This window comes from Lipotes vexillifer, unplaced genomic scaffold, assembly GCF_000442215.2.
Source record: "Lipotes vexillifer unplaced genomic scaffold, Lipotes_vexillifer_v1.1 scaffold1163, whole genome shotgun sequence".
Lineage (NCBI taxonomy): Eukaryota > Metazoa > Chordata > Mammalia > Artiodactyla > Lipotidae > Lipotes > Lipotes vexillifer.
This window is the reverse complement of record NW_006784867.1, coordinates 988,018-1,010,599: the sequence shown is the minus strand read 5'-3', so window position 1 is coordinate 1,010,599 and position 22,582 is coordinate 988,018. Positions and strand designations below refer to the sequence as shown.

The 22,582-nt window shown below is 39.9% G+C and overlaps 1 protein-coding gene across 1 annotated transcript in view; it reads left to right on the top strand.

The window, feature by feature from the left end:
• Positions 1–20,635: 20,635 nt before the first annotated feature.
• PLPPR5 (phospholipid phosphatase related 5) overlaps positions 20,636–22,582 on the top strand; it is an 86,883-nt gene continuing 84,936 nt past the window's right edge. Inside the window, exon 1 of the mRNA XM_007457007.1 lies at positions 20,636–20,734. Coding sequence (XP_007457069.1) covers positions 20,636–20,734 — 99 coding nt within the window. The remainder of the gene's footprint in view (positions 20,735–22,582) is intronic.

Sequence of the window (22,582 nt, the reverse complement as noted above, 5' to 3'; positions counted from 1 at the left end):
TTCCTGCTTTTCTCCTTTGGCTTTTGGCAGACAAAAGTTTGGAACTGTCAAAAGATTTTACAACTTTTGTCTAAAGTTACATTCATGATCTATAGCATAGCTATAACACCAGAGATAGTTTTGCATGAGCATTTTGAGAGAGTTACATTCTTACTATTCCACTCTCCTTTTCATCTTTGTTATCTTTGGTTACTGGTTTATTTAATAGGTACTTTCCAAAAGCTCTGTCTACTGTAGTATAAGTATATACTATATACGATGTGAAGGTTCTGTAAGAGCCTTCTCTATGGAAGAGGCCAGTTCCTGACCAGAGTATAAGCCATCGCTCCCTAGCAAATATCCACACGTATTAGCCACTATAGGGAAACTGACTGGATTAAAAACATACCAGGAAAAAGGTATACTTAAATAATGCCAAGATGAGGAACTAGATAAGGGGAGGAGCTGGTTCACTTAGAAGCGTTTATTGAGTTTGCTGCATTTAAATAGATGGTATCTATAAAAAGGTTACTTAAGAATCCTAGTTGATTGGCAAAAATTCATAGTGAAGAAAAACCAAGTTAGAAATTCTAGATACATTAGCACATGTCTATAGAAACAATAATAAATTGCTTTCAGAAGGACGATAGAAAAAAAAAAAACAAGGTACAAATTTTGTGAGTTGATTCCTCTCTAATTGTTGTTTTAGTTAGACCATGTAGGAATAATGGATGGTGAATTGATTGTTGCAGGTTAGACCTCAGATGTGATTGACACGTCAGAGCTGCATCTAATTCAGGAACATGACAAATGTCAGGACAGTTGATTAAAATAACCATCCAATACAGTAGAGTTTCATGTGTATTTATTTAATCCATCCTCAAATGTATGCTCAGTTGTTTGGTAGAGTGTCTATAATAGAGCACTTTATCTTTTGAAGACCAAAACACTGTAATAAAGAGACATGATGAAAAGTTTCCTAAAAGCTCTCCTCATATTTAGTTTCATATTTCTGCCTTAGAGAATCAATCAGATGTGCACACTAAGTAAATGCCTAAAAATCTATATCCGCGATACACTGGCAGCTCTTCCCTCTGCTCTGGCTCCTCTGAAAACCCAGGACCTCCCGAGCCATCTGCAATTATGATGGACCAGGGGATGTAAAAATAGAATGGAGCCCCGTGATATCTAATAGAAATATAATACAAACCATATTTTACAATTTTCTAGTAGCCACTTTTTTAATTAAAAAAATTAAAAAGAAAACAGGTGAAATTAATTTTAATAATATATGTATTACTTAACCCTATATATCTAAAATATTATTTCACCAGGTAATCAATACAAAAATTTATTAATAAGTTATTTTCCATTGCTTTTTGTACTAAGTCTTTGAAATTCAGTGTGTGTTTTACACTTACAGCACATCTCAGTTTGGACCAGCCACCTTATGAGTGCTCAATAGCCAAGTAAGTGCCCAGGACTATTGACAACTGTATTGGACAGGACAGACATTTTTTTCTTGTTATCTTAAAGAAACTTAGTGGTTTCCTAGCCTATTTTTCCTCTGCTTTTAGGGGATACATTTGAATTGATATATACCTTTTTTTTTTTTTTTTTTTTTTTTTTTTTTTTTTTTTTTTTTTTTTTTTTTTTGCGGTACGCGGGCCTGTCACTGCTGTGGCCTCTCCCGTTGCGGAGCACAGGCTCCAGACGCGCGGGCTCAGCGGCTATGGCTCACAGGCCCAGCCGCTCCGCGGCATGTGGAGTCTTCCCGGACTGGGGCATGAACTTGTGTCCCCTGCATCGGCAGGCGGACTCTCAACCACTGAGCCACCAGGGAAGCCTGATATATACCATTTTGAGTTGTGCTTCAGAAGACACACCTGAGTAGATTTTTAAAGCAGTGTTCTCAACAAAGACTTGGTTTACTGTAACTGTTTTGAATATGATTTTTAAAACACTTTTTAAAATAAAATACTCTTTTTCATCAAGGTTAAGAAATAGAGAAAGATGTGAAAATATTAAAACACTTCTGAATCTTAAACTTGGATCTGGACATATTACAGATTTCCCTTCCATGAATCTTGCTGTGGGAGGAAAAAATTCATTGCTGTGTGTGGATTCTCCCCCAGTCACCTCTTCCTTTTGCCAATTCTTTGTATATGTTGAAGTATGTGGAGAAAGGTTATTCAAGGCATCATTAAGACATTCTTGCTTATTTTTAAATAATAAGATTTTGTCTTATCATCAGCACACATGGTGGCAGCAAGTGCCCTAAAGACTGCAGTTCAGTCATATGTATCTTTTCTTTCTTTGTTTCATTCATTCATTCATTCATTGGTTCATACAATACTTAGTGCCAGACCACTTGCTGGGCATGGAGGTTAAACAATGAAAAGGCTCTCAATGTAGTGAGAAAATTGTGTAAAAAAAACTACAAATAATAACATACGATGTCCTTCACTACCCTCAAGAGTACATATTACTTAATCTTTGTTGGTGTGATAGAGTTTCGGCCCAGATGTCTTGGAAATGGGGACGTGTTTCTCTTTTCCTTTACTTTTATTGAAGGTGCTAATTATGTTAATGTTCCTGGGTTCCAGCCAATCCTTTTTCCAAGCAAATACCCCTATCCAGAGAAGCTTATGTTCAGTTTGTGCTCAGTTATTAGAGCCATCAAATTAGTCTGCGTAGATATCAAAAGAAATGAATACTTTACTATTTGAAATTACACATGGGTTATATTGGTACTTTTACAAGTATTGCCACCAAAATATCATTGTTGACCACTTTATTCATACTGCAAATACTGGCAAAAAATATACTGTTGCAGCGTTCAGTTCATCTGTGTGTGTGGATCGGAGCTTCTCACTGCTTCCTGTACATCTCCAAGTACGTGAATCACATGCCATGATTTTTGTTAAGGGAGGGGCACATTGCAGAATCTGTTTTTCTCTAGTGCCAATTTACAAGTGTTCCCACTTGCCAGGATGCTCTTTGCAATGATGAGATTGGATACAAACCCCTAATGCTGTGTATCAGGACAGGTGAGGCAGAGAGCCATTCTGTAACCCAGTGGGAGAGCTGGGGCATGGGAACAATTGAAGAACGGACACAGAAGGGTAGACTACCCCAAGGGTGCTCTGGGCATCTGGTCTTGCAGCAGAACATGAGCTATGGAAAGAGGACCTACAGAAGATAGGAATTGTAGGAAAGTCTGCATTAGGGAGGCCTGTGGGGAGTAGTGGCGTGTTCTGGTATTGGGCAGAACACATCTCCCAGGAATCTAGGAGCTGGTGGGTGTGGGGACAACCTGTTGCTAAGTTAGAGAATAGGGCTTTAGCCACTATGTAGGGTTAAGCAGAAGAACTCCACTGCTTGGAAGACAGAGGGGGACTGAAAGTCTCATCCATAGCGGCACTGGGGTGCTAAATAGGTGACCAAGGCAGAGACTCAGGAACTGGGCTCATCCAGCAAAAATCAGGCACAAAGTAGAAATTGCATTTCAGGAGCAAGGCATAAATCTCGTTATCAAATACAGGCGGGAGTGTTCAACCTGAATTAGCAGTAGAGACTTGATATTGAATCACAGAGCCTGTGCTATAGCTGTGTAGTTTTCTCCTGCCTAAAGTCTGAGTTTTCAGAGATCAGGGAGAGCTCAGCTTAAACTTTGGGGACAAAGGGGAAAGAAATATACTCAAGTGACCCTGGTTTTGTGAAGAGGGTGGGGGAGGGAAGGTACAGAGCTAAGAATGAACTAGGATGAAACACTGTCATCCATTTCAGAGTCCCACCTTCAACTCCTCACCAAATTGATTTCATTATTTAAATTGAACCCATTGTCAGGTCATTTACGATTAGACTGTTTGACGAATTGCTCTGTTGATTCAGCTAACAGGGTTTTGTGAAAGGCAAAGGCAGTGTGAAAAAGTTTTCTGCTTTCATCACCGCCAAACCCTTTCTTGGAGGTCACCACCACCAACCTTCTTGTTGGACGTGAAATTCCTCCACTTCTTTTTTTTTTTTTTTTTTGCGGTATGCCGGCCTCGCACTGTTGTGGCCTCTCCCGTTGCGGAGCACAGGCTCCGGACGCGCAGGCTCAGCAGCCATGGCTCACGGGCCCAGCCGCTCCGCGGCATGTGGGATCTTCCCGGACCGGGGCACGAACCCGTGTCCCATGCATCGGCAGGCGGACTCTCAACCGCTACGCCACCAGGGAAGCCCTCCTCCACTTCTTTGCAACACCGGACACAGCTGATCAAGGACCTCCCCGCCCCCGACATCTCCTCTCCTGGTTTCCTTGACGTGATCATTTTCTTCCATCTCACTGACACTCCTGCTCTGTGTCCTTTGTTGCTCCTCTCTGTTTCCCACTCCCCAGTCGTAGGTGATCTCAAAGGGTACCCTTAAGCGTTTCTTTCCTCTGCTCTCCTCTCCTCATGATTTGCATGTGCCCCTTTGCTTCCCCACTGCTCTAAGCCTGGCTCATTACCTGGAAGGATCACTGCAACAGCTAACTTAACCTGGCTTTTCACCCCTCTCTGTAGTCTCCTCTGCTTCCAGATTGATTTTCCTGAAGCACAGGTCTGATTACACTACTCCCCTGCCCAGAAATGTTATAGCCTCCGACTGTGAACAAAATTAAGTACCAGCTTCTCACTTAGATCTCGAGGCATTTACATCACGGTGCTAAGATAATCTCCCATTAGGCCCCCATATCTAGTCTGCATTCCAGCCAGATTGGCCCACTTACTGTTTCTCAAGGATATCCTATACTTTCCCTCCTCTGAGACTTTATTTATATTCTCCTTTTACCCTGTAACTGTGGTAACCACATGTCTTGGTTTGTCTGGATCAGTCCTGGTTTATTCCTATTGTCTCGATTATAGTATTACTCAGCTCCCATTTCACACTCAGAAGTGTAGTAATTTGAATGATAGATTATATGGTCACCCTACCTATAAAGCTCTTTTTCCTGTTCCTTCTCTCTGTCTTATTCCTCAGTCTGCACTCTATTTAACTTTGCTTGTGGTTAACATAGCCCTATCCTTTTAAGCCATGTGCCATATTATAAAAAAAAAATTAACTTTCATGAGATTTACTTTCTCACTCTCCACCCTACCATCACCAATTTAATGTATTCCCTTCCTATTTTCAGCCCCTACATTTACCAACGTGGTATTGTAGTTGTTTGTTTGTTTTTTTATATTTTTAAATTTATTTATTTATTTATTTATTTAGGGCTGTGTTGGGTCTTCGTTTCTGTGAGAGGGCTTTCTCTAGTTGTGGCAAGCGTGGGCCACTCTTCATCGCGGTGCGCGGGCCTCTCACTATTGGGGCCTCTCTTGTTGCAGAGCACAGGCTCCAGACACGCAGGCTCAGTAGTTGTGGCTCACGGGCCCAGTTGCTCTGCGGCATGGGGGATCTTCCCAGACCAGGGCTCGAACCCGTGTCCCCTGCATTAGCAGGCAGATTCTCAACCACTGCGCCACCAGGGAAGCCCAGTTGTTCGTTTTTAAATGTAGTTATTTGTATATTTGAAATCCTTCATAGTAACTTACAAGTTCAAGACCCTATTTTTTGTATTGATTAGATTACTTTCATCTGTAAATAACAGAAAACTCTGAGTTAACCATTTAACAATAAGGAAAATTTATTGTATCACATAACAGAGGGTGCCAAGTTAGGATGGCTCAAAAATGACTAATTTAGTATCTGAACAGCGGATTAAAAATACAGGTTGCTCCTTTTATTAAATGCTTTCTCAACATCCTTGGAAATGATTGTATGTTTTCATATTTAAATTTAGTAGATTGTGTTACTAGACTATTTTCACTGCATTCCTGAATATAATCAATCTGTTTCTCATTGTATATTGTTCATACTGCATGGATGAAATAGTTTTGGTAATGCTTATTTATGAGGTATACATTAATATTTGTAGATAAGTGGTTTTAAAAAACCATTGAATTATTTAAAAAAAAAAAAAAAAAGATCCAGGTTTCTCTTCTCTTTCCATTCTAACATACTATGCGTCTACTCTGCTCTTGCTACCTCCGCTCGCAATTGCCCAGTGGCCACCCTTGTTCTAGAAATCACATGCAAACTTGATGATGTCTAGAAGAAGAATATTTCTTCTGTGAGTCTCTAAGCAAGAATCCCTGTTACAGAAGCACCCATTCCCAGCAGAAGTCACCTCATCCCTCCTTGGGCAGAATTTCATTACATGCCCAGCCTAAACTAGTCACAGATGAGGCCGTCAGGACTTGTTTACCACTAGTTAGGCAAGCAACAGCATCTCCTTCATATAAGTTTGGGTTCAATCAATATTTATTAAATAAGGTTTTAGTTTTATTTCAAGATATGAAGAATTTTAATTCACTTGAATATTCTAATGCTGTAATGAATTATAAATACTGATCTTAAATAAACCTTTAAAATGATCAGTACTGCACATAGCAGGTTCATTTCAACACTGTTTTGCTTAAGTTCATATGGAGAGATTAGAATTAAGACTTTGAAAGAAAACTTGATTGAGATTTTAATAGCTATCTAAAACTGCTGGCCAGAACACTGTGCTCAGAATTGCTCATTAAGTAGAATTATTTCTTGTTGCTTTTTGAGGGAACGTTTCTCTGAGTATTTGAGTGCTATATTCATAGGATTCAAATACTCATAGGATATCAACTCTCTGTTAACAAATTTACCTTTTGGCACTGAATTGCAGAATTCTCAAAATGCCTGCCAACTATGAAATGTAATCAACAATAGGTCAAAACATTATGATTTTGAAATGTCCTGCAGCATCAAGAGGAGTTGGAAAGAGAGGCTGCTGAACGAGAATCCTCTTCTCACACCCATGAGAGGACTCTTGTTCTTTCCACCCAGGGTCTGTTCAAGCCCAACACCTCCCAAGATCCTCTGTGGGTAAATCAGTGGTGGAAGCCAGAGAATTTGGAGCAGTTCTTGTGTTCTTTGCACAGTAGTTAGTACTGTACTCCGTAAATGGGGACTCGTTCAACCTTCTGAAGTGTTGTCACCAGTCTGCCACACAGATGGTCCCAGTGAGGAGACCCTAGGGAGCCAGTACCTTCTGGGTCAACAGGAGATGGAGCCAGCACTATTAACATGAAAATATTCCATGCAATAAAAGGGATCAGAAAGACTCGTTTTATTTCTGAATGAAACAAAGGACAGAACAGAGGAAAACTGCTTCTAAACCCTTCATTGGATATTGCTGCTCAGAATTCTGGACCTTGGTGCCAGAGGGCTTCGAGCTGGCATTTTATGTTTTCAGAAACCCTCTTGTTAAGTGCTGAGATGTAATGACTCTAAATATTTTGACAGCCTGCAGTAGGACTCAGGAGAGAGGCAGAATCTAAGATTATGCCTGGCTTGGATATTTGAACAAGTTTTCTAAAGGGTAAAGGGTCTGGATAAAATCGAATTCCTCCCAAGTGTAAAAATCAGGGATTCTTATCTAAGGGTAACCTATTTGCATGTATGTTCAAATATATGTCAAAGTTAATCTGAATCTCAGGGAGAATGGTGGTAGGAAAATAGCATAGAAACTGAGTAAGCTGTGTATGGAAGAGATAGTGGACTTCAAAGTCAGACTTTTTTTCCCTTAATAATTTGAATGAATAGAAACATTTTTACATCAGTCCTATTATAGGCTTCTACTGTTCTATTAAACTCCTGCAAATAAATATATAGTCATTATTCTTTTGAGAAATAATATGAATATATAATTTTTATTCAAAGTTTTAAAAATAAACTTCCTGCTAATATTATCTGAACTTCCCACCAAACTGCGCCATCACCAATACTTCAAATGACATTTTGGGGTAACAGGCTGATTCTAAAAATAAGATGCGGGAGGCTGGGAAGACATTGCAGAATTTAATATTCCCAGCCCCACTGCACTCTGCTTACCCATACAGACTGTACTCTTCGTTTGAATGCACTTTAACTGTTCATTAGAACATCTTATCTATAAGCCTCATCTAGCTTTTTTTTAAAAAACAGATTCCAGTATATGTACTTTATTCAGAAAAGCTAATTGAGGGAAATTATATTCATAAGTGCTGAAGTTCAGGTGAAAAACTTTGCTAGACTTTTCTTCCTAAAATCAAGCTAAATAATAAAAAATATTAACAATGTCAAGTTTGACATTGAGTGATAAAGTAGGTTAATATGGATTTTATAAAGTGCTTTGACTACATTCCTGCAAAAATCTTTAATGATAAATATAATATTAAAATTGGAGTTACACTGCCTAGATTTGAATCTCAGGTCTGCCATTAGCTATGAGACCTTAGGAAAATTACTAAACCTTTTTGTGCCACAGTTTCCTTATCTGTAAAAAGGGATAATAATACCTACCTCATAGGGTAGTTGTGAGGACCATGTCAAATTGATATACGTAAAGTGTTTAGAACAGTACCTGGTCCATGGTAAGTGCTATATATCGCTTTTTAAGATGACAACAAAGAGGGTGTATTTATGAATTTATATAATAAATATGTATGTATCATAAGCTTAAATTAAGGGCATTTGGGATAAATAGTTTTCTAAAATGCATTTCCTGTTATATATTGGAAAACCTTACATTGGCTTGCTTAATAAATTCAATGGAATCAGAACTGTTAGGGTTTCACATTTAAGTTCTAATTGTACCTTTTCCTAATAAGCTGGGAGCAATAAGCTGGAAAGTTACACGTATACCAAATACAAGTGAGCCCAGACTGCAAAATGAGCTTATGTTCCAAGATTCATCTCATTCATTTATTTTTGGGTTTCAATCATGCTAGTCTTTGTACATTCTCATCAGCATTTTTAATGACTTGGTAAAGTAGAAGCATTTCCTGCGTAATCAACATTTATTTTTCCTGAGAAAGTATTTTAAAAATAAAGTCCTTCAAACGTCTAGTCTTTTTTTGTTTTTTTTCAGTAGAAATGAATGGCCTTAAAAGACATTTGTCCTGGCAGTCTATTTAAAGATGAGAGAAATGAAAGCCAAGAAAACCAGAAGAAGATGCCCTCAAGGGAAAGATCTGTATGATGAATTTGAAATTGCAGAGAATACTATTTCTGCTTTCCCAGGCAGAGCTGTCACCTCAAAAGCCTATTTTCATGAAAGGAGAGTGTTACTCAGAGTTTAGTCTGTTGAATGCATATTCCCTTAATGCGGGTAAGGCACTTGAAGGTGACCACTAATCATTCAGTCCTCTTGTACAACAGAAACTTGTATTTTGGTCCAGGAGAAATCTTAACCAAACAGCAGTGTAGATTCTTCGAACTAGCAAAAAAAAAAAAATTTTTGAAAAAAAAAAAAAAAAAAAAAAAAAAAAAAAAAAAAATACTGTCCACTAAAGACAGTAATGAAGAGTTACTACATTGGCTCAGGTCCTGAGATTATTCTCCCCAGATTCAGTTGCCAGCAGGCATTCCAAGGAAGTCCAGTAAGGGAACATATAACTCGTCTGTACTATAGAGAAGAAATGTCATTCTTTCTTAGCCATCGATTGAAAAGGTCAGGTAAATCCCACTATCCTTCCCTGGGTGCTTTTCTGCTACACAGATACATCTCAAAACACTACTTAAAAGCCGCTTTATTTCCCACCTGTGTCATTTTTCAGAATAATATTTTTCTCTCTCGTGTGAATTATTACTTGGTCTCTTTTGTTTTAGACATTCTTCTCTCCTCTTCCTAATAACTAGGGAAGTGGTGAATGAGTTCATCATTGCTTTTTAAAGTTAGCATTTCTCAGCTTTACTTGTTTTAAAGAGCCCTAATTCTTTTATCCAATTATCATAAGTAGCTATACTAGCTAATCCTTCCTAAATGTGAATTTTTCTCTTCTTAAAAAAAAAAAAACGACTTTGCTTTTACTTACTCTGCCTAGTGTTTCTGGGATACAAGTCTACCAGGATTCTCCCTAGAAGATAAATTGCTAAGATCAAGTCAATCTCGGAAAGTTAACAGTTTTCTTTAACAGATTGTCATGCTTTGGGTTATGTAGGAAAGCTAATCGGGAGGAAATTGCACTTTTAAATGCAGAAAGTTCAGGCAAGAAAGCTTTAGCTACCAGACTTTTCTTCCTAAAATAAAGCAAGATAATACAACTTTACAATGTCAAGTTGAACTCCAGAACTGGACTACATGGAGCTGAGTGAGTCCTGACTTCCTGACTTATTACCTGAATGACCTTAGATAAGTCAGATAACCTCTCTGCACCTTAGTGTCCTCATCCATAAAATGGAGACAGTAGAATAATACCATCATAGGGTAGCTGGAAATTATGAATCTTGATGTGCTAATGTGCACTATGAGTCTCCAGGAGGGGTTAGAGTTTGCAGCTTTCAGCTGATTTTTTTTTTTTTTTGATCTAGGAGTCTCCTCCCAACCTCCCTAAAAAAAAACCCAAACAAACAAGAAAAAAAAAATTACTTTACATCCTGTTGAACTTAGTTTTAGAAGCGCTGGCATAGGGACATTTAATTACTGCTTGTTCTTCAAAGGCTCATTTCTAAAAACTCTGTTATCTCCAGGTCCCAAAGAATAAATTTTCTCATGTTGCTTTTTTATTGTTGATAAGAACAGGGGAAATTAATTCCAACATGTATTTTAGAAGAGCTTGAAAGCAAGCTAATAACCTGTATACTAGTTTTTATTAATTATAAGCTAGCTCTTTTGAGGAATGACAGGTACACTATAACCGTAATGGCCTACAGATTTGTGAACATGCAGAATTTGACCCTATATGTTAAAATTTTTAAAAAACACTTCAAGTATGCAAAATGAATTTATATTACAGTGCTCTTATAATTCATTCTTCTCATAGCTTATGTTCACTACATTTATATGAATGGTTGGGCAAAGTATGGATATGTAAAGTTTAATTAGCAGCTATTATTTTAAATAGGAAAGAAGTTATTTTTAATGGTTTTCACAAGCGTCTAGTCATTAAACAAAAAAAGAATGAGCATAGCATGTAAATCTGTGCCTTGTTATGCAGACCGTGTTTCCTTTTACTGCATCCTCATGCTGCTCTCCCAACCCCCCAACACAACACACGTATGCACCCCAAGATTAGTGGCAGGACTTTCATACTATTCCAACTTATCAAACCACTTTATTATGCTATTCCAGGCATCCCAGATTCCCTTACCACAAACACTAACCCATCACAGATCTGAGCTGGACAGATTCTTCAAGGTCATCTAATGATAGCTAAAATGTGCAAGGTGCTTACTCTTTGCTAGCTCCTGTTCTGAGAATTTTGTAACAGTTAACTTATTTAATCTTTACCACAGCCCATGGTGCATTATCTTTTTTTGGGGGGGGCTCCCCGTCTTTTTTTAACATCTTTATTGGGGTATAATTGCTTTACAGTGATGTGTTAGTTTCTACTTTATAACAAAGTGAATCAGTTATACATATACATATGTCCCCATATCTCTTCCCTCTTGCGTCTCCCTCCCTCCCACCCTCCCTATCCCACCCCTCCAGGTGGTCACAAAGCACATGGTGCATTATTTCTATCATCTATTTTTTAATAGATGAAGTCACTGAGGCAAGGAGAAGTTATGTGACTTATCTAAGGTCATTCAGCTAAGAAGAGGTAAAGGCAGGACTCAATTCCAGGCAGTCAGGTTCTCGAGCCCATATTCACGGTACTGCCTTGGAGACACAGGCATGCCTTTCCCGGGCTTGGAGCAAACATTCCAGGTAGTATTTCTCCATCCTCTGCTCTCTGGTCCTCAGGCCCTAGAGAGTTAATACTGACCACACTGCTTAGACTGGATCCCTTTCTGCAAGGGTGTTTGCTCACTCGCATACTCAAGTCCTCAGTCAGCACTTACTCCTTATCTCACCCCTTCTTTGTTCATTCACTACTATTACTTGTGTATGTGACCGTAGTGGCAGGGAAGTTGGATGTTTCTCCGATGTCCTTCTGCATTTCAGCCATAGTGAGAAGTGCAGTGAGTAGACTCTGAGCCAGAGAATGAGCATGACCTGCTGGGGTGCTGAGCATTGGGTGACCTGTCAGGGTACTTCATCTCTCCAAGTCTCGTGTAAAACATCTGGAAAGTGAGAGCATTGGATTTCTTTTTATTTTAGGCTTCATTTAACCTCTTCTGCAATCCCACCCTTCACTACAATGCCTAGAATAGCTCTTTGCACAGTACAAGTACCTAATAATTATTTGTTCAAATAAATATCTAGAAACCCCTTTTATAAAATGTCCCTGACAAATTTAAAACGTGTGGTAATCAGGAGTTTTAGACTCCTTGAAATAGCCTGTAGAGAGCTTGAGGGCTTATTCAAACACTAACGGCTGGAACCCGTGCCCAGGGTTGCCGGGTCAGTAGGACTGGGGTGAGGCCCGAGTTGCATTTCCATCAAGTTCCCAGATGCTGCTGCTGCTGCTTGTGTGGGGACCATATCTGGGAATCACCGCCCATCGAGCACTCTCAAAAAAACATATCCCTTTCCTCTGGTTTCCCAATTAAAAATGATTTAATAAGATTGTCGCATCCACTGGGTGGTTTGACAGCTTTCATGTGTCTCTTATCCCCTTCTATCTGCATTTTAACAGGAGTCTCTTTTTAAAGACTGCAAACCTTATTTCACAGGAACAAATCTAGTTCTTGGCCTCCTAGCCTTCTATCTAAGCTACCTTTGACCCACTGTTGCACTAAATCTGTCCTCTCCCTAAGGTATTAGGGCCTCCTTGTTGTCGCACACCCACATCTTAACCACTGCTCTTAACATGTAAAGATTAAGAGCATGGGCTCAGGAGGTGGGCTGTCTTGGGTTGAGAGGTTGGTTCCTCACTCTATATCCAATCCTGGACACTTTCTCTGTGCTTCATCGTCTTCATCTGTAACTGGATTTCAATAACAGTACCTACCTCATAGGGTTGTTTTAAATATTAAATTGATAAATATTTGCAAAGCACTGAGAATAGTCCCTAAAACGTCGTACGTGCTATGTGTTTTTGAAATCTTTCCCCCCCCACCTTTATTGAGATATAATTGGAATATAACATTGTGTAAGTTTAAGGTGTACAGTGGGTTGGTTTGATACATTGTGTATTGCAAAATGATAACCACTATAGCCCTAGTGACACCTCCAACCCATCACATGATTACACATTTTTCTGTGTGTGGTGAGAATATTTAAGATCTACTCTTTCAGCACCCTTCAAATATATAATACTGTATTTTTAGCAATAATCACCATGCTGCACGTTAGACCCCCAGAAGATGTTAATCTTATAACTGGAAGTTTGCGCCCTTTGACCAGTATCTCTCCATTTCCCCAACCTCCCAGCCCCTGGTAACCAAACCACCATTCTACTCTCTGTTTCTATGAGTTTGACTTTCTTTTTTTCTTTTCTTTAGATTCCACATATAAGTGATACCATGCAGTATTTGTCTTTCTCTGTCTGATTTATTTCACTTAGCATAATGCACTCGGGGCTCATTAAAGTTGTCACAAACTAGGATTTCCTTCTTTCTCATGGTTGAACTCCATTCTGTATACACACAGACACACACACGTGCACACACACACACACATAAAACACACCTTCTTTATCAGTTCATCTATAACTGGACACTAAGGTTGTTTCCATGTCTTAGATATTGTGAATAATGCCACACTGAACATAGGAGAGCAGGTAATTTCTATATCCTGATTTCAGTTCCTTTGGATAAATACCCCTCAGAAGTGCGATTGCTGGTTATATGGTAGTTCTATTTTTAATTTTTTGAGAAACCTCCATACTGTTTTCCATGGTAGTTGTGCCACTTTGCATTTCCACCAGCAGTGCACAAGGGTTCCCTTTTCTCCACACCTTCTCATACACTTGCTATCTCATATTTTTGATGATAGCCATTCTCACAAGTATGAGGTGATATCTCATTGTGGTTTTGCTTTACATTCCCTGATAATTAGTGATATGGAGCACCTTTTCATGTACCTATTGGCATTTGTAAATCTTCTTTGGAAAACTGTCTATTCAGTTCCTTTGCCTACTTTTTAATTGGGTTGACTTTTTTGCTGTTGAGATGTGTGAGTTCTTTATATGTTTTGAATATTAACCCCTTATCAGATGCATGATTTGCATATATTTTCTCCCATTCCATAGGTTGCATTTTCATTTTGTTGATTGTTTCTTTTGCTGTGCAGAAGCTTTAAGTAAGCTTTTATTATATGTGAAATGTTTCACAAATTTACCTCTCAGGGTATCACTTTCATGATTTCTATCATGGCTGCATATCCCCTCAACTATCATTTATTTTTTCTTTAAATCAATCTACTTTGCTAACAAGTTATTATAAAAGAAAACTTGTATTATTACTGTAAATGGGACACCAGTATCACTTGATAAATAGAGGGTAACCATAAATTAAATACAGTGAAAACCAATGTTTTTTAATTATAGCCAGTTATTTTCTGCTGAGTACTCTGAGCCTGAGACTTATTCCCTTTTTATGAAAAACAGGTAAATTAGCAAGTTCTAGCTGCTGTAACAAATAAACCGCCACATTTCACTGGCTTCATACACTAGAGTTTTTCACTCACGTAACAGTCCAGCGCAGGGCTGCTGATTCAGGGACCTTGACTCCTTCCGTCTTGTGGCACCAACAACTGAGGGACCCAGAAATCTCTCTGCGTCCAGTCAACAGATGCAAGGAGAGAACATGGAGAAGTCACCTGATTTTTTGCCTTTTTGGTCTGAAACTACCATAGGTAATTCATCCTTTGGTGTAAATCACCTAGAGGTGGGTGTGCAGGGAATGTTGGTCCAAGCTAGGTAGCTACTTCCCACGGCTACTTTATAGTATGAAAGTGAGAATACAAGTTTTTGGTGGTCAAATTATGAAACATAAACAGGTTATAGCAAGACATAGCCATAGTTTCTGAATTGCTGGGAGGGATTGTGCAACTAACTATTTCTTCACTAACTATATTACTGTTTTAGTTCAATTAATTCTCCTCTCTCCTAACCTCAATTTCACTCAGAAACTGTTCCAAGAAGTTAACAACTGCCTTACTTAGAGAGTGAAATCCATATATATACAGAAGAAACCTGTTTCTCTGTATCATGACACAAAATTAATGAGATAGTACCCGGTGTAGCTTTTTACCTCTTAGTATAGCTTAGAACTTTCCTTGGCTAGATGGGAAATGAGCTCTGTCTCTATATATGTCTGTATAATAACCAAGAATGCAAAATGTGGTTGATAGGAACTTACATATAAACCCAGTACCCTCTTACATTTTAAAACTTAACTGTGTGCCATTATTAAACTTTTATGATTTAAAGTTGTTATTATTATTTGACATATATTTGAAATGTGTGAGACACATGCCCAGTACCACCACACTGATTGCATGATTTCTGCTGCTGTAGTACAATCTGAAATATTTTTCCTGTGCTAATTTCAAACCAATGAAGCATGGATATGTTTGAGTGACCACCAGTTGAAGGGGAGAGGAATTTCTAATTGGGTTTTTATAAGGGAAAACATAAAGCTATTTGGAGTTTGACATTTGATGAAAGTCTACTATGATGTTATCATCCTGGAAAAAACTTACTTCTGTATTTTGTCATGAAGAAGTAGGGATAACAGAGGGTCAGCCCCTGGAAGCTGAGGTATGAGAGCAACATTATGTGCCCATAACAGAGAAATTTATACTTAGTGATTTATGATTCATGCCTGTATTTTTGTAGGTTGCTTTCATCAGCCACGTGGAGCTTTTTACTCACTGGCGAACATAGTAAAAGATAAGAAACAGAACTGGATACCAGATCTGTGTTCAAAGATGAGATGGAGGCATTGATGGGTCATTTAGGAAGGGGGACTGGATAGGCCCAGCTCGATAAGCAAGGTAGGGTTCAAGCAGCTTCATAATGTCAACACTGAGTTCAGTAAAGCATGATGGAGTGACTCAGAGGGTGGTGTATCATAGGGAGCATATAGTACTTCATTTTGATTGGTCAGTGGACTCTAGGGCTTCCATTTACAGGCTGGGTGAGGTTCAGGAGCACAACTGTTTCCTCCAAGGAGGTAGACTGTCAGGGTGCAGTGGGGAGGGGACTGTGACTCAAGGAACAGCACAGTTGCTCAGACACAGCTCTGTGGAGCAGTGACAGCCCTTCAGTGTCAGCTCCTGAGCCCTTGGTGGGCATCTTATCACATTCCAGATATATTGTCATGGACCACGAATGACAGCAACCTTCCAGGGAGGTTGCTTGAGGGCTTCCAATGGAACTGGGGGAACAGGGACCTTCCCCTCTCTTAGCAGGGGAGGCGTGATAGTGGGATGAGGTTAGTGAGCCCAGATGAGGGGAGCTGGAAGGCAGATGCAAGAGAAGTGAGGGTTGACTGCTGTGTTCTTACTGTGCCAGCCTACACCCCCTCTACCAGTAGAGTCTTTTTTTTTTTTTCTTTTATTTCCCAGTGAATGGGGAGCTTTTGCTGAGGTGGGGGAGGAATACCCGCAATGAACTGCTGGCCCATGGGAAGCAGGTTGATTCTCCCCCCCAGAGCCACAGGTGTCCTTCCCGATGTTCTATTCCTTTCTCATTCTCTGTAGCCCGCTGCAGCCTGTGGCAGGCAGGAGGAGGGGCCGTGCTTCCTCTTGGTGGGTCACAGTTAACACTGTTCATCATCTCAACTCTCTCTGGAAACAGCTTTCATTTATAAGTTCACAGAGAAAGGGAATTTTATCAAGGAAAACTACAAAGCTTTTAGCATCTCCATCTATGGCTTCCATGCCCTTGTCCTGTCATGTTTCCCTGTCTCCCACTCCCAGGACAGAAAGCAACCAATTACGATCTTTCCCCAAGGGCTGCTTTGGGAATTTACTGAAAATGGCAGCCAGTAACTCCAGATTAAGAACTCCTTCTTGACAATGGTGAGACATGACCAAAGCACCAGGTCCTCAGTTACACGTCAGAACCTAATGCCTGCAGTAGAAATATGAAGAAATTTTACTGAAAAAGAACCTCAAAATAATAATGGCAGAGTTAGAAAGGGTGGTGTGAAGCTTTTTTGGTCTTTGTGGGAAGACTGGTGTGTGTGTCAAAAGGATCAGGAGAGTCTTTTTCTATACTCAGTTCTCTTATATCTGGAGATTCCAGGAGTTATAAAAGTGCTTTGTGCCCCAGCACCTTTCCCTTAAAACCGTAGAAATGCTAGGAGTATGGTGGGACTCCAGGATGTAACCTGAGCATTGAGGACCGACAGACAGTAGGGATCAGGGGGCTGACCTGGCTTAACCTGGGAAAATTAGAGGAAAAGCTTACACATTCCTAGGTAAAGGCTGTGGTCAAAATAGCTCTAAATTTGGATTCAGATTCTGGTTGTGCCAGTAACAGCCATGTTTGACTTCTTTATTTCTCTCTGGGTTGGTGTCCTTATCTATTAAGGGCAGATTGAGCTCGATTTCATTCATTCATGCAGCCATTCATATTTATTGCCGATCACTGTGTTTTAATATGGAAATATAAAGATAACATTATACAATCCATGTCTCAGAGAAGCTCTCAATTAATTGGAGGAGACAGATGTTACTGAAAAAGTATGCGTAAAGTACCATAATAAATATACAAAGTGCTGTTGGAACACAGAGAGGGAGGGAGGGATGGGTTGTACCAGGAAAAGAGTTTCAGTAGAGTATGCAGTATGTAAATCATGTCTTAAGAACAGAACTGCCTACCATTGCCTATCATAAGCGTGGACCAAGTATACAAGCCAGAATGTATGGGAATGCCTGGTATATTGGGGAATGAAAATGTTTAGCTGTGACTAGAACATAGCGTGTCTGGAGGCTTGTAAGGGAAGCTGAAAAAGATGGGTTTAGGTTCATCTGTAAACAATCTCTGACAACAATTCCTGTTACTCCATTGGCTATGAAGACACACTGGAAATGGTAAACAGGAAATTTGGATTGCACACAATTTGAGCAGGGACAATGCAAGCACAGAGGTGAGTTCTGAGAATATAAGAGCAATGCAAGAATATTAAAATATAAGAGCAATAGAAGTTAGCAGTTGATAGAGAGAGACAGAGGAGGGAAATGAAGGTTTCAGCATGGTGTGTAAGGGTGTGAGAGTTTTAGCCTGTGTGTCCAAGTTAGACAGGAGGTTTAGGGTGGGAGACTGGAATTCCACTTTGGATGGGAAGGCTTTGAGGCTTCAGTATGTAGGTCTGAGCATGTTGAGATGTTGCTATTTGATAGGTGGTTGGAGACCTGCATCTGGAGCTCAGGGGAGAGAGAAATATTTAGGACTTGTTACAGTAGCAGGGGTTGGTAAAGCCTTAGGAGGAATGAAATCCTCTAGGGAGGGCTTCTGACAGGTCAAGAGAAAAAGAACCTGATAAAATCAGGGAACATAGAATGTAGGTCTGCAGTTCACTGACCAGAGCCTCTACCTCCAAGGCAAACTCAGTCCACTTTAGCCTTATGTTCAGGTCAAGTTGAGAGCTACAAGGAGAAAGGCTATCTCCTTTCCTCTCCTAATACTGTCTTCCCCATAGGGCTTCCATCCAAATCCTCTACATCTGTCTAAGAACTATCCTTCCTTGAAGCGTAGTAAGAATCACCCCCTGTCTTTCTTTGATGCCATGTTAATTTGGGTTCTTCTAGAAGCAGGTACCAAATGTGATTAGATACATACCATATATTTATCAAGGGAAACACTTGTAAAAGCTAAAAGTTGTAGGGTGGTAAACCAGAGAAGGCAAGGAGAACCTTCAGACTATGATGGAGGGCTGACCCCTGTGAAGGAGAGGGGGAAGGAAGGAGGATTGGGTAGGAAGCACCTCAGAGTACAGCACAGCTCCAAGAAAGGCCAGAATCATGGGGAGTCTTTATCCCACATCTTAGACGAATAGACTCACCTGAATCCCCCCACCATGCCTAGCCATTACCAGGAGGAGCCTGCAGGAAGTGTGGCCTCAGCAGGGACTCAGTATTTGATCCAGAGGAGTGACAACTGGGAACATCAGACCAAAAGCCTGCCCAGAGCAGGAGATCCTAGTGGCACATTTCATGGCCACCATAGATGACCTCAGTGACTCAGTGACACTTCCTAAATGTTCTACTGGCACTTATTGTCCAAACCAGTCAAAACTCAGCATTTACAGCCTTGCACCATTAATTAATTATCTCACCTTGTGTCCGCCCAACTAGATTATAAACCCTTCCTTAAACATCAGTGCAGTGTCCTTAACTCAGAGGCATCTAGATATTCATCGTAATAAGAATTGTGTTATTTTCATTACTTGAATTTATCTGAGAGGTGTAGCAATGGGAGTTTTGACTTAGGAAGTTGGGATGAGGGAAGTTAAGAAAGAATATGATTTGGATGAGGCGTTCCACAAATGTCACAGTGAGGGAGGAAGAACTAGAGCATGGGAAGCAGACATACCCACTGAAGGAAAGCAGACACTAGGGCCTAGGCACATGAATTTGATGAGATGAAGTCCAGGTAGGCAGACAGAAGCCAGTATCCAGAGAACATGGTAGAAAGTGCTAGTTGAAGGGCAAGAACTAGCACGGAGGAGGTCCAGCAAGATATAATGGATGGGAGTTTGAAGTAGACATCCCTGCAACTCTCTTTTTTTGAGAACTAACCTTTCTACCCACCAGGCAGTTTTCATACACCATATCACACCTTCTTAACCTTGGTTAATTGGACCGAAGAGACACCTGTCTCAAGCTGAACCTTCTGGGAATTTTGAATCGGGGTTCAGTAAATCTAATTAGTCGAATTTTCCTTGAACTGAGCTGATGTGTTGAAGCAGGGCTCTTAGAGACTGCTGGAGCACTTGCGTACACTAGGAAGCAGGAGAAGCGGCTGCAGAAAGACAAGAATGAGTCAGGCATTCAGAGACAAGCTGAGATGAGAGACAGCATGACTCCAGAGAAGAAGAATGAGACTGAAAGAGTAGTTGCCTGGACTCCTGAGAAATTTCCATCTCTGAACCTAATCCTGTGCCCTTTCACACTAGGTTCTGAGATAACCCACCAACCTTAGAATAAATTCCCTATTCTTCTTAATCCAGTTTGAGTGGGATTCTTTTAGTAGCAGCCAAATAATATTGACTGAGACAGTGTTTTGACAGATATGCTCAAGGCACAAACAGGAAGCTCAGAGACAGGCAATTTGCAGGGATACAGACAAGCGAGAGGTTAGCATTAGGAAAACTGGGAAGAGTATCCCGGACAAAGCAGCTTTTAGTCTGGTAAGTAAATGGGTAACCAAGTCAGAGACTAAACATACAGGATCTGCTTATAGGAACTAGGGTAGAGGGTAGAGCCTTCCTCACAAGAACAAGGCAGAAAAAGGTGGCTATTAGGTGTCAGGTAAAAGGTCAGAGGCAGACTAAGACCTTCCGATCTATTGAGGATGGGATTCATTCATGCATTCAGTAAGAATTCTTGGGTATCTACTACAGTCTAGGGGGTTTAGTGTGTTAACAGACTGAATTGTGGGTTCAGTATGCTGTGGGGTGGAGCCAACCCGGGAGTGGAGACCCCATGATACCTGCTGTGGGGAAGAGAAGGCTCAGAGGGCAGAATCGGGGGGCATCAGTCAGCTCATGATGTGGAGTGGATGATAGAATGTTAGAATTTGGAACATTCTGGGGTAAAACAGACCTGGACGAAGTTGGAACTGAGAGCTCTGAAAGTAACTTCTTTCAAGGAGCAGCAGAGAGGAAGGTAGGGTGAGGAAGGAAAGAGGGATTCAGAATGGGAGATAAGGTGTCAGGCACACAGCTTGTCTATTGGTCAGTTTCTCCTAGGACCCTGGTGGCAGCTGATGATCCCATAAAAAATACCTGTTGTGCCTGTTTATGCTGACCTGCTCGACTTTGCCAAAGTTAAAAATTTCAGGAGGATTTGGAAAGCTATAGACTCTAGCCTTTCCTAATTCAATTCTACCTTACCGGATAGGCAAGACTAGATTCCTTTAAAGTAATTCAGCTCAACATCTTCTGGTTAAACTTTGAACCCTCACATACTGGGAAGAAGAAATATAGTAGAGGAAAAGGAGGTAGAAGGAAGGATAAAAATTAAGAGATGCCTCATAATCTGTTGCACATATTGGGATAAAATTAGTCTCCTGTGATCTCCTTCTCTACCTCCTACTCATAATTTTGAATATCTGGTAATCGTAGGTATATCTTTTCACAAAGACCCCAAAATCACTTCTCCAGTGGATGTCAGGGACTCCCTATATAGTGCGTTACTTAACCTTGATAAGATGACCTAAAAACTAACCTAAACAATGACAAATTAGGAGACATGCTATTGGCTCTGGTTTCTTTTCTCATAATCTTATTTCTAGTGTGGTTGTTTGTGGTGTTAAATAGAAGATCTAGGGCTGAGTCAGAAATTTCTGCTTGGCTTCTGACTGGCCTTATGGGGAGCAAATTATTTAACCTCCTCAAGCTTGCATTTCCTCATCTGTAAAATGGTATTATGACACATGACACTTGTTCTAATACCCTGATGGGTGATTTTAAAGACCATGTATAAAAACTAATGAAATGGTACAAACACCAGTGGAAGGTAACCAGGTCCTTTCATAAATCACATAGTTGAGTAAAGAATCTGTATCAGAACCTAATTTTTCTCCTCACTAGCTCTGTGGCCTTTGACAATTCGAGTTCCAAGTCTTGTTTTTTTCCCTTGTCAAAGACGTATGATAATATTCTCTGTTTTATATAGTTTTTATGACGATTAAAATGACATATGTATACTAAAGTATAAAGAATATATTAGGGATTACAATTCTTAATAATGTCCCAGAATAGAATAATGATACTATTTTGATTATATTTTCTTGTTATAAAAGTATTAATATAATTTTATATTAGTATATTTATATCAGATCCTTTCAAGATTCTTTTTTTTTTAATAAAAGCATTCTTTTTTTAAAAAAAATATTTATTTATTTAGTTAGTTATTTTTTATTTGCTTGCACCGGGTCTTCGTTGCGGCATGCAGGATCTTCATTGCGGCGTGCGGGATCTTTAGTTGCGGCATGCGGGATCTTTTAGTTGCAGCCTGCGGGCTCTTAGTTGAAGCATGTGGGATCTAGTTCCTTGACCAGGGATCGAACCCGGGCCCCCTGCATTGGGAGTGTGGAGTCTTAACCACTGGACGACCAGGGAAGTCCCAAGATTATTTTCATTGAGATTTGTTCTGATATCTATGGCAGAGTCAAATTTAAATGAGACATAATCACTTAAAAATGAAACTTGAAATTCAATTACAGATAAAAAATGAGTGCATCCTTAAAGCAAAGATCTTTCATATATTTCACTTCTAATGAAGTCTTTTAGAAAGCAAAAATGTTATAGTCTGTTTTTATTCATAATTTATCAGTTTAATACATTTTTGAATTGAAGGAAATACGGGTTTTATATGTATAGGGATAAGGTTATAATAAAAGGGTCTGGGGCTTCCCTGGTGGCGCAGTGGTTGGGAGTCGTCCTGCCGATGTAGGGGACACGGGTTCGTGCCCCGGTCTGGGAAGATCCCACATGCCGCGGAGCGGCTGGG